Source organism: Budorcas taxicolor, chromosome 1 (genome assembly GCF_023091745.1).
Source record: "Budorcas taxicolor isolate Tak-1 chromosome 1, Takin1.1, whole genome shotgun sequence".
In the NCBI taxonomy this organism is placed as follows: Eukaryota; Metazoa; Chordata; class Mammalia; order Artiodactyla; family Bovidae; genus Budorcas; species Budorcas taxicolor.
In genome coordinates, this window is record NC_068910.1 from 137,582,078 (window position 1) to 137,594,150 (window position 12,073).

Consider the following 12,073-nt stretch of genomic DNA (forward strand, 5'->3'; position numbering starts at 1 on the left):
ATCCCTGAAAGGTGAGGGAGGTTAGGACTGGATCTTCACATGCTGTGTGTTCTTGGGATTGCAGAGTGCTTCCCAGGTTAGTTCTCAGGGGTGCTGTGGTGATCACAGAACAGGTGCTGTGGTAATGACAACAACCTTGTCTTCTTATGAAACTTGATGTAATTATTTCCAAGTGATTACCTTTGTGTCACAGATGACTTTCGAGAAATACTGTGGAAGACAAGATTTGCTATTTCTGGGTAAGGAAATTGGAAGACAAAAGGCTGATTGATTAAGCTGTATTATTCACATTTGAGAACTTTTAATAACTGTTGTCAACAGTATTTCACATTTAGTAAATGTAACAGCTCAAGATTTGTGTGTTTGATACTGATTTCTATGCTTTAGTTTATGAATTATTTTTTTTAAAGGAGAAAGTGTTCCAGTGACAAAAACTAATTTGCCAAATCCTTCGGTGGACATGAAAGGAACGAGAGATGAATTATATAGTCCAGAAACACATAGACGACATACTTTGTTTTGTGGGACAACTGTTATTCAGACTCGTTTCTACACTGGAGAACTTGTCAAAGCCATAGTAGTTAGAACAGGTAGAAAATACTTAATCTTTTCTTGCATGGTTTAGCACATTTGATGCTTATAGCATGTTTAAAGAGAGATTCTGTTTTGAGAGATAATTATCATTTTCTTATAGAGTTACTATAGAATCATTTTCTTCTTTCCTTTTTTTTTTAAAAAAGGATTTAATACTTCCAAAGGACAGCTTGTTCGCTCCATATTGTATCCCAAACCAACTGATTTTAAACTCTACAGAGATGCCTACTTATTTCTACTGTGTCTAGTGGGTGTGGCTGCAATTGGGTTTATCTACACTATTATCAATAACATTTTAAATGAGGTATGTATGTGGGAAACCCTTAATAGAGTTTGATTCTTAATTATCACATGGCTATTGAGGATTTGAGATGTGTTTAGCGAGACTGGAAAATTGAAATCTTAATTTAACTTGGAGCCATATGAGACTTGTAGCTGTTATGTTAGAAAGTACAGATGTACATCACCATCATAGCAGAAAGTTTTTATCAGGTTTAGATGGTCTTTTATTTACTTTCTTGTGACTTACGGGAGAAGTGATCACATACTCACCAAAAGCTTTATTCTTTTTTCTTTTTTTAACCTCTGGTATATACAGCATTAAAATTATTGATGATTACTGAATTGAAGATATTTCTAAGGGACCTTGTTAAATTTCTTTTTTCTGTACCTTGTAAAGACTCTGATAGTAGTAAGAGTCAGTATCTAAAAATGTTTACTTTGAAGTATGTAGTGTATGAAGTATATGGGGCTATTAAAGTAGGAATTAAAAAAAATAATAGCTCTCATTTCACAGCCCACTGACGATTCATTGAGCTTTCTATTTTGCAGCATCTCTAAAGGGGAAAAAAATTATAAATAATTAATAGATGAATATATGTGTGCTTAATATATAAAATTAAATACTCATTGGATTAATAAATATTTAATAGTAGCGGGGTCTGACATTTATTTTTATGTTAACTGTAGGTTGAAGTTGGGGATATAATCATCGAGTCTCTCGATATCATTACAATCACTGTGCCGCCTGCGCTTCCTGCTGCAATGACCGCTGGCATTGTGTATGCCCAAAGAAGACTGAAGAAAGTGGGGATTTTCTGCATCAGTCCCCAGAGGATCAACATCTGTGGACAGCTGAATCTTATTTGCTTTGACAAGGTTGGTTCAGTTTCATAATCATTCTTAAAGGTCCCTCTGTAGTTTTGTAAAGCTAAAGTATTTAGATTAATGGTTTCTGTGTTCTTTATCAACTAATTTGCACGCATTTTAAAAGAAATGTTTTTCTAATTTTCCTTTTTCTTAAACTTATTTGGCATCTGTATCATTTTTATATTATTTTTTCATTTTTTAAAATTTTTATTACTTTTGATATTGCTTATTTGCCCACATCTGCAATTAACCAGTCCTTGTAGAATTATACCTTGTAGTAGTAGTTAAATTTATTTGCTCTTTCATGTTTTTAACAGAATAGACTTCATACAGATATGTTTTCTGGAATGTTATTGCTATGAAGTATATACATTTAGTGTTTGCTCTATGATTTTATTGAATGTGTTATAAAATTACAAAGGACACTGATTATATAATTTCATGTGAAAATGACAGATTTTTTTACTCGTTTGAAATACAGAGGGTTCTCCTTTCCTCACGTGGGATCAGTTTTTCTGAAAGTTCAGAGAACTAAATCTTGACCAGGTTCTTTTGGGTAACTGATATGATACACATTTGATTTTTGTGTATCACCTTTATTATCAAGAAAAAAAAAGTGAGGTGTATTTTGTTAAGAAAAAAGAAAGTCATAACTTAATGACTGTTTCATATTAAATTAGTCTGTTCAGAAAATTTTTTTTATGTTTGATCTTTTTTGGAAATGTTTAAAAAGTTTTTAAGCAGACCCAGAAGTGGAAAAAAAGATGTAAGTGAAATAAACTCATTTACCCATTATCCTACTTAAACAGTTAACCAGCATTTTGTCAGTCTTAACTTTATTGTCCCCTCATTTTGAAGGTGGCAGCATTAGACGTTATATTATTTTATCCGTATATTTCAGTATGTAGCTCTAGAAGATAAAGTAATGTTTTAAAAACACATTACCATTATCACTGCTTACTACTACACTTAACAGAATTAGCAGCCTCTGTATTACCTAATATCCAGTACATATTCAGGTTTCCCTGCTTTACAGTCTGTGTTTTCAGCTGTAATCCAAATACAGATTGCAACGATTGCAGTTTATCGATAACCATTATTTTTCTTGCCGTTCTTTTCCAGTCATCTTATTGGAGAACCCAGGTTATTTATTTCCTGAATTTGGCTGATTACACCTCTTGATATCATTTAACTTTGTTCTTCTTCCCTGTTTTGGCTCCATATGCCCTAATCTCTCCCTCCTGTATTGGCATCTATTGTGATAGGTTGAGTGGCGCATTGTTCCACTGTTTAATAACACAAGCACATAAGTATACCTTTCTATACATATCTCCCCCCACCCCACCCACACAGAGGAACTGTACCAAGGGAGTGTTCTGCACCCTTTTCCTCAATTTTGTCTTGAAAGTTATTCTCTGTTAGCACACACACACAGATCTTACTCATCTCCTTCCCCATTTTGTGTCTGTATAGCACTCTATTATGTAGACATGGCATAGTTTTTCATGATTTTGTAAATATGTGCTTTTTTTTTTTGAAGACTGGAACCCTTACTGAAGATGGTTTAGATCTTTGGGGGATTCAACGAGTGGAGAATGCACGGTAATTATTAGCTAGACTTGACCATTTATTGTTGTTGTTGTCAGTCACTCAGTCATGTCTGACTATTTTTGACCCCATGAACTGCAGCATGCCAGACTCCCCTGTCCTTCACTGTCTCCTGGGGTTTGCTCAAACTCATGTGCATTGAGTTAATGATGCCATCCAACCATTTCATCTTCTGTTGTCCCCTTTTCCTCCTCCCCTCAATCTTTTCCAGCATCAGGGTCTTTTATTAGTTTATTTTTAATAAATATATTAATATATGAAACATTCAGACTCATAGAAAATAATACTACAGACAGCTCTGTACCCACTACTGAGATTAAACAGTTGACATTTTGCCATATCTGTTTCAGATCTCTGAAGCAAAAAGATTTAAAACATTACAGATACTGCTGACATCTTACCTATCCCTTTGTCTGTCTTTGCTGTTGTTCTGAAGTGGTGTTGTTATCCTTGCATGTTTTTATAGTTTACTTCCTGTGTATCTACCCATAAACGAGATCTGTCCATAAATAAGTATATACGGCTGATATGCACTGTATGTGTTTTTGCCGCCTTTTGGCTTCATAACATTGTTTCCAAGATTCCTCCATGTTGATATGTATAGATCCAAATTATGAATCTTAACTATTGTTTAGTATGCCATTGTGTGACTAAACTGTAGTATTTGTTCTTCATCCCAAGGGCAGTTTCAGTTTTTCTCCATTTTTCCTTCCATACTCATAAACAGTGTTGCAATTAAAGTTCTTAGGGTTACAACTCCTGTGAGTATGTGGTTGAGTTTGAGTAAACCAGTTTCTTCACAGTTTCAGTACTGGACCGTACAGCACATGTATGGCCACAGCTCCAGTAGGTACCAGAGAGTAGCTTACTCTCTAAGTGGCGGTGCAGACTCACTCTCCCTCAGTGTTTGGGTGATCCTGTTGCCCCGCATCCTTGCCAAACTTGGTATTGCCAGACTTCTAATTTTCCCAAATGACTAGCTATGAAATGTTATTTCATTGTGGCTTTGTTCGGAGTTTCTTCATAACTTATAAAGCTGAACACTTTTTCAGATTTTTTGAAGGAGGATTATTTGGCATTCTGTGTATTGTCAGTTTATATCCTGATTTTTTTTTTTAAATGGTGTTGTGTGTCTTTATCTTATTCATTTATTAGAAGTCCTTTGTATTTTCTGGGTGATAATCTTTTTCAGTGCTCTGCGTTATGAAAATATTTCTCCAGTCTCTTGTTTTATATTTTTTTACTTTATTGCTATCTTTTGATGCCTAGAAGTTTTACTACTATAGTTGTGTTTTTGCTGGGTTTTTTTTTTCCTCTCTTGAAAGTATGGGATTTTGGTGTATACAGTTTGAGAGATTGTTATTTGGTTCATGTAATGTCAGAGTTGGCACATCTTGGTAAATAGCATATCACATTGTGAACTTACTTATCCCTAATGATGCCTATTGCTTTTAATTCTGTTTCATCAAATATTTGTGTGCTTACATACCAGCTTGCTCTTGCCTGATATATGTATATAACTATGTATCTTTTTTCCATCTCTTTTCACTCTTTCTCTGCCATTGTGTTCACACTTATTGTGATTTCGGATTATTTGAAATTATTTCTACCACCGACTCTCTTACCCCAGTTCCCACACACAGTTTCCACATTTCTCTCATTTTTTCAGAATTTATACATCCTAATCTTTATTACTTGTCCGTAAGTTACTAATATTCATATTTAGAGTCTGAAGTCTATGAATGTCTTTTTTTTCTTTTTTTAAGATTTTATTGCTTCTGTTCTAAGTTGTGGTTTTTGGCCTCAAGGCATGTTGGCTCTTAGCTTCCTGAACAGGGATCGAACCTATACCTCCTGCATTGAAAAGTGAAATCTTAACCCTGGACTACCAGGGAAGATGCTATGGGTGTCTTTATTAGTTTCTAACTCCATAAAACCTATAGACTGTAGACTACTTTTACTTTTACCTCCCTTTTTGTATGCATTTGTTATATAGCATTTTATGATTTTTATGATTTTGGTTTTGTATACAGTCTACATGCTAAGATGTACCTAGGTGGATGGATGGGTTTGGTAACCATTGTTTCTTATATCCCATTCCTGTGGATTAAATTGCCATGTTCGTAGATGTCTTAGTCTTCTTTAGTAACTTTTTTTTCTCCTTTGTTGTTTAAAAAATACTTCTTTATGCTTGATTTCTGCAGTTTCACCATGATATTTTTGTTTGTTTGTGTGGGACTAATTCTGCTTCTTGATTCCAAAGATTCATTCTTTTCATAAATTCTGGAAAGTGTGCAGCTTCTTTTTAGTCCCATTGTGGCTTTCCCCCCATTCTTTCTCTCCATCTGGAAATCCCAACCATATCCTGGATAATAAATTTCATTTGTTTTTTTTCAAATCTGGCTCTCTCCTTTCCCCACCATGGTGTCGTGTTCTTTTTCGAAGTCTATAATTTTAAAATGCTTTCTTTGCATTCTTTCAGATCGCCATTCTATTATCTCCAGTTTATGGGATTCTAATTCTGTCTTTGTTGTGTCTATTGAGGCATGAGAATTATTTCCTGGTTCATTTTTAAATTATGGATTCATCCTTAGCGGAGTTTTTTTGTGAGACTCCTTTGTAGCTGTGTTGTGGGAGTGCCTCTCCTGAGAGTTTTGACCTTTTTTGGCCAAAAGTAATGTCAGTGGTACCAGGCAAACTTTAATGTTACTTTTATAACTTGGGGATTTCTGGACTGGACAGTAGCATATATATTCAAACCCAGATGCCATCCTGAGTAGCTTAATGGTTTAGAGTTCAGGCCCTGACGCCAGACCTCTTGTGTTTGAACCCTTGCTTTGCCACCTGTGTGCTGTGGCTTGGCAAGTGGCTTAAACCCTCCTGCTTCAGTTTCCTCATCTATAAAATGGTGATAATAAAACACCTTTCTATGGTATAGGATGAGATGAGGCAAGTAAATTTAAAGTTCTTTGAATAGTGCCCAATACATAGTAAATATTACATAGATATTAATTATTTTCTTGAACTTTGGGTGAGGGGAAAGGGATAAGCTTATTCTTACTTACGCATTTGAGTCTGTGGGTGAATCTTTTCTTTTTCCAGGGTTGTAGTTCTTCAAGAGCGTCTTGGTGAGAGGGATTCTCTCAGTTCCAACTTCCTACTTTGCATGTGCCCAGGGCTTTGTCTCTTGTTCTTGTGTGGTTATTAAAACCCAAGGCCTTAAGGGTACTGAGAGGGCTCCCCTCCCTTCTTCCTTCTCCCCCCCGTAGTCACAGCATCTGTTTAAGGTCATACCCCTTTGGTTGTCCTTTCCCTGTTTTTGGCACTTAAAAATTTCCCTTTCTTTCTTACAAGCTCAGGTTTGTATTTGAAAGGTAGTGTGTTACACAGTCATTTTATGTTTTTGCAAGAGATTTTTTTGTGTGTTCTAATTTCCCATATGTCCATAGACAAGCGTTTTAATTATTATTTAGTAAGTAGTATTTTCTGTACCAGTACATCTGGTCTAGTTATTTAGAATCTAAGAGAATACTATATTTTACTCATGTATAATAATTTTCATGGAAGAAAATATTTTTGAATGTCAGAATGTATGATGAAATGAATACATGCAATATGTACGTAAATGAGAACATTAAATTTCTACTTTTAAAAATAGTAAAACCTGAGAAGTTCTGTTAAACTACTCTCTTCAGTCTTGGGGTTTATGAATCTAATTCAGTGCGTTTTCTGTATAGTTTTCTTTTGCCAGAAGAAAAGGTTTGCAGTGAGATGTTGGTAAAGTCTCAGTTTGTTGCTTGTATGGCTACTTGTCATTCACTTACAAAAATTGAAGGAGTGCTTTCTGGAGATCCACTTGATTTGAAAATGTTTGAAGCCATCGGATGGGTAAGTTCAATGTTTTAAAGTACAGTTAACTTCAGGAAAATAGTAAAAATTAACTTGCAGAAGAATTATTTCTTCAACTTGTTTTGATTTTGGTCTGTCTCATATAAAGAACTATGTAATTTCTAAAGATATGTCACCGGAGAAATATTTACAGTTGTGTAGAAATTCTGTTTTAGTTTAATTGACTCATTCAAACAGCCTTTAATAGAGGAAGACCTGGACCGGCTCAGGGCCCTGTTGTATGTTTACGGGAGAAAGCAGGATCATATCTTGAGGCAGTAGGTCTAAGCAGTAAGGTGATCTCAGTGACTCAGTTTGTTGGCCATAGGGAAAAAGTATAGAGTGGTCATGTGTCTTCAGGCCCCACATTCTACTTCCTGTGTCCTTTCTCTGTCTCCTTCTCAACACACACATGTGCACACACACATGCTCAGAGAGGTTTCTGTTTGTTCACTTCTTTGTTTTGTCATCGATTATTTTAATTTCCGAGTGCTTGCTCTGGTTGTTAGTATTTTCCAGCATCCAGTTCTTGTTTTACAGGTATTAGTTTGTTTTTAAAGTTCCCTTCTTGCTTCTGAATTTTTCATTTTCTCTAGGTTCAGTTTTTTCTCCCTTCCTACACTTAATCTTCTCCTTTATACTTTTAAAAAAAATTGAGGTGTCATGGACATCTTCCTGTTGATTATCAGTATATTTCTTCATCCTACTTTCATATTTAAGAGAGTGAAGGTTTGATTTGATACTCTGGGTAGGTGCTGCAACAAGGTTTTTATCCTTGCCCATATGTATGTTGGTCCTGAGAAGTATGTTGGTATATTGGTTTTCCTGGGAAGGGTCTTCCCTGAATGGGAAGGCTGCCTGGGGGAGCCTGTTGTAGTGGGGCCCCATCAGCAGGCCTTGAGTTCAGGAGAGAAGTAGTAGTCTTTTGGTTGCTTTCCCACTCTCTCCCACAGTGCTTGCACAAGCAGTACCCAGGAATACTGCCCCTCATTTTAGCAGCCCTTCCTCCTCTCAGGGATGTAGTTTATATCTCTATAGAGTATGACCTCTGTGACTTTTTTTTTTCTTTTGCTTTGACAAGCTATTCTGATTGATAAGTTTGATCCCACCTCTTCTCTGTGTCCTTTCGTGTTTATCCTGGGCTCCTGTTTCCTTATTGCAGTATCCATCATTGTATTTCAGTTCTACTCTGTTTACTTTTACAGTGTTATTTCTTTTCCTGTGTGTTTGGTTAATATTTTGAAAGGTGGGGTTAGGGGGGATGAGTGACAAAGTTCTCTGCCATCTTCTGAAAGCCCACAGTAAATACTCATCAACTTTAATTCCTTAAAAGAGGCCCACTTCTTTTATAAAGAGTAAAACAAAGTATAGTTGATTCATCTCTGATATTTTCTAAAGCTTTTCTCCAGCTGATTTCGGTAGATTTATTGCTCTGTATGTGACCCTTAAAAAGTGGGCTAAATAAGTCAGTTTGTAGAGTAAATAGCGTGCTTTTTTGACTCAGATGCTTTGATATCTGATCTTACCACAGAGTATCTATGGAATGTTTTTACATAACTAGGCACTGCTGTTATTTAAAGTGATTAATACCATGTAAGATGCATGCCAATTTCAGAGGTGTTAAAATGTTTAAGAATTGTGTAAAATTGGCTAATTCAGCATAGCTCTCTTCCCCATCATTTTCGCACTCATGATTCCTTCACTTACAGAGTGAAATTAGTTTCTTATTCATATATGTGTATTCAATATAAGTTTTTTTATTGAATTTTCCACCAAAAATAGTTTAATATTAAATTTCAAGGAGCTAGCATAATAGTGCTTTAATTAGATGTGTTCAGACTGGGAAAACTGGGCTTCCCTGGTGGCTCAGTGATAAAGAACTCACCTGCCAATGCAGGAGACGCAGGTTCAGTCTCTGGGTCAGGAAGGTCCCCTGGAGAAGGAAATGGCACCCACTCCTGTATTCTTGCCTGGGAAATGCCGTGACAGGAGCCTGGCGGGCCTACAGTCCATCAGGTCGCAAAAGAGTTGGACATGACTTAGTGACTAAGCAATAACAACGACAAGCTGGAAAGCTAAATTTCCAATTCCTGCCTCAGTGAGCTCCTGACCCAGTGGTTCTACTAAACATATCTGAGCTCTGCATATTTTGAATCCTCTTCTGTTAGCAGCAGGGAATCTCTGGATGATAGACTAAAAATTTTTGAAACTGCAGGGACGTTCTGTATTTTACAGAACTAGTCTCTAGACTTAATTGGTTATAGGTGCAATATTAGAAGTTTTTCTCTATTTCTTTACTAACCTCTGCCTCCCCTCTCCCACAGGTTACTAGAACTTTAAAACTAGCTTTATTTATACTTTGTTTTACTTAAAAAAAAAAAAAAACAACCTTAACTGAGGATAGCCATAACGTTTTATTTTAAAATGGAACCAGTGAGTTGAATTTATGAGTTTCATGAATCAGTGTGTTGATTATTTTCCTTTCAGATTCTGGAAGAAGCAACTGAAGAAGAAACAGCACTTCATAATCGAATTATGCCAACTGTGGTTCGTCCTCCAAAACAGTTGCTTCCTGAATCTGCACCTGCAGGAAACCAAGAAATGGTATGGAACTGCCTGATAATTCTTTTGGTGCTTACATTTTCTCCTCATTTTAAAATATTGCTGGAAGATGGAATCACATGTCCTTTTAAAAACTCTAATGCAGATATGAATATCTTTACTGCATTTATCAGGAACTATGCCTGGTGTGTTGGAGGCATTCCATGGAAAACATTGAGATTTAATTCTCAGTGCTGTTCCTTTCTTTCCTACTTACCAAGCAGCTTGGAGCCTTGTGATTTAGATGCATGGTGGTTGAGACTTTTAGTTTGCATCGTATTCCTAGGATTTAGTAAAAAGAATACGTGGAAGCCTTTATTTTTAGGTTAATTTTTAAATATATACCTCTTAGTTCATTTAAGAACTTAATATGTTAATATTCCTAGAATAGCAAAGTGTTTTAAAATACTCAAGAATGAACTTTTCTTTTTTAAGAAATGGGAGCTGGTAGAGAAGCAATCTTAAGACCTGACTTTGAAATATTAAAAATTCTGTGTTATGTTCCAAATAAATTTGTGGATACGCAGTTAAATTTTTTTTTCACTTGAGTGTGTTAATTGACTTCATCTGTACTTTTACTTTATTCTTTTTGTCTTCTTTTCTTTTTAGGAGCTGTTTGAACTTCCAGTAAGTGAAGAATGTTTACTCATTACCTAAGTATATCGTAAAAAAAAAATTTTTTTTTAATTGAGGTATAGTAATGATGCTGGGAGGGATTGGAGGAGACAGAGGATGAGATGGCTGGATGGCATCACCGACTCGATGGACGTGAGTTTGAGTGAACTCCAGGTGTTGGTGATGGACAGGGAGGCCTGGCGTGCTGCAATTCATGGGGTCGCAAAGAGTTGGACACGACTGAGTGACTGAACTGAACTGAACTGAAATATACTGGTATATCTGTTTTAATTCTTTGAAAAATAATGGTTTGTGCATCTTTTGAAATTCTGTAGGCTGTTTATGAGATAGGAATTGTTCGCCAGTTCCCATTTTCCTCTGCTTTGCAACGTATGTGTGTGGTGGCCAGGGTGCTCGGGGACAGAAAGATGGATGCCTACATGAAAGGGGCACCAGAAGTCATTGCTGGTCTTTGTAAGCCTGAAACTGGTAAGGAAGCAGCAAGGCTTTGAGTGAAATTCTGATATTTGTGTAAGCTGGTAATCACAGTTCTAACAATGACCTTCATTTTCTCTTTTTTAAAAGTTCCTGGTGATTTTGAAAAAGTTTTGGAAGATTACACCAAACAGGGCTTCCGTGTGATTGCTCTTGCACACAGAAAATTGGAGTCAAAACTGACATGGCACAAAGTGCAGAATGTTGGCAGGTACACGTTGATGAATGGTTTTGCCTACAGTTTCCAATAAGGCATCATTTATGTTTATGAAAGTCTTGTGCAATCATTTATATTCAATTTATTATTTATTAAGTAAATGATTATTGGATATGTGCAAATGTATAGCATAATTCAATGTTTTAGGCAATTGAGATAAAAGTACAACTCCCTGGAACTATTTTTGATTATTTTTTTAAATGTTTATTGAGTGCTTGCTATGTGTTGGGCATGTCGAAGGAACATAATTATGTTTTTGGTAAACATTCTACGGAAGTTTATTTTCCAATGATCTACAGTTATTCCTTGGTATCTATAGGGGATTGGCTCCTGGACCTGCCATGCAGATTCAACTGTGGATCTTGTAGTACTAATAGTATTTATTGAAAAACATCCATGTGTAAGTGGACTGACACAGTTCAAACTCATGTTATTCAAGGGTCACCCATACTTGCTTTTGCCTAGTAGTTGAAACCAAGTGCTCATTTGATCAGAGTATCATGAGTCACAATAACACCTTCCACCCTCACCGCCAAAGGTTAGATGGCCATTACCAACATCACATTTACCTCCAGTTACAGCTATGTGTCACATTCAAGGATTGTCCTGTTATAATAAGACTGATCTAGCCTAACCTTTTGAAAATAACACTTTTGGTTAGGAATATTTCATGGTGGACTTAGCACTTCAAAGCAGAAAGTAAGATTGGCTCTCCTGCTAATTCTGCCTATCAAATAGACTTTTCTTTTCACATCCCTACTGTCATTGTCTCTCATTCAGGGACTTAGCTCTTTTCTCCACTTTTCTCTTTGTCTAATCTGTGTACCACACTCTGTCCACTGAGAGGTTTTAACATTCAAATCTAATACCAGTCTTCTACCTGGAATTCTTATAATAAGTGACTCC

The 12,073-nt window shown here is 36.0% G+C and overlaps 1 protein-coding gene across 1 annotated transcript in view; it reads left to right on the forward strand.

Moving 5' to 3' along the window:
* ATP13A3 (ATPase 13A3) overlaps positions 1 to 12,073 on the forward strand; it is an 81,225-nt gene that overhangs the window by 32,829 nt on the left and 36,323 nt on the right. The window contains exons 11-19 of the mRNA XM_052637396.1: positions 411 to 590; positions 741 to 898; positions 1,564 to 1,752; positions 3,284 to 3,345; positions 7,089 to 7,239; positions 9,727 to 9,843; positions 10,450 to 10,467; positions 10,791 to 10,944; positions 11,041 to 11,161. Of these exons, the coding sequence (XP_052493356.1) occupies positions 411 to 590; positions 741 to 898; positions 1,564 to 1,752; positions 3,284 to 3,345; positions 7,089 to 7,239; positions 9,727 to 9,843; positions 10,450 to 10,467; positions 10,791 to 10,944; positions 11,041 to 11,161 (1,150 nt within the window). The remainder of the gene's footprint in view (positions 1 to 410; positions 591 to 740; positions 899 to 1,563; positions 1,753 to 3,283; positions 3,346 to 7,088; positions 7,240 to 9,726; positions 9,844 to 10,449; positions 10,468 to 10,790; positions 10,945 to 11,040; positions 11,162 to 12,073) is intronic.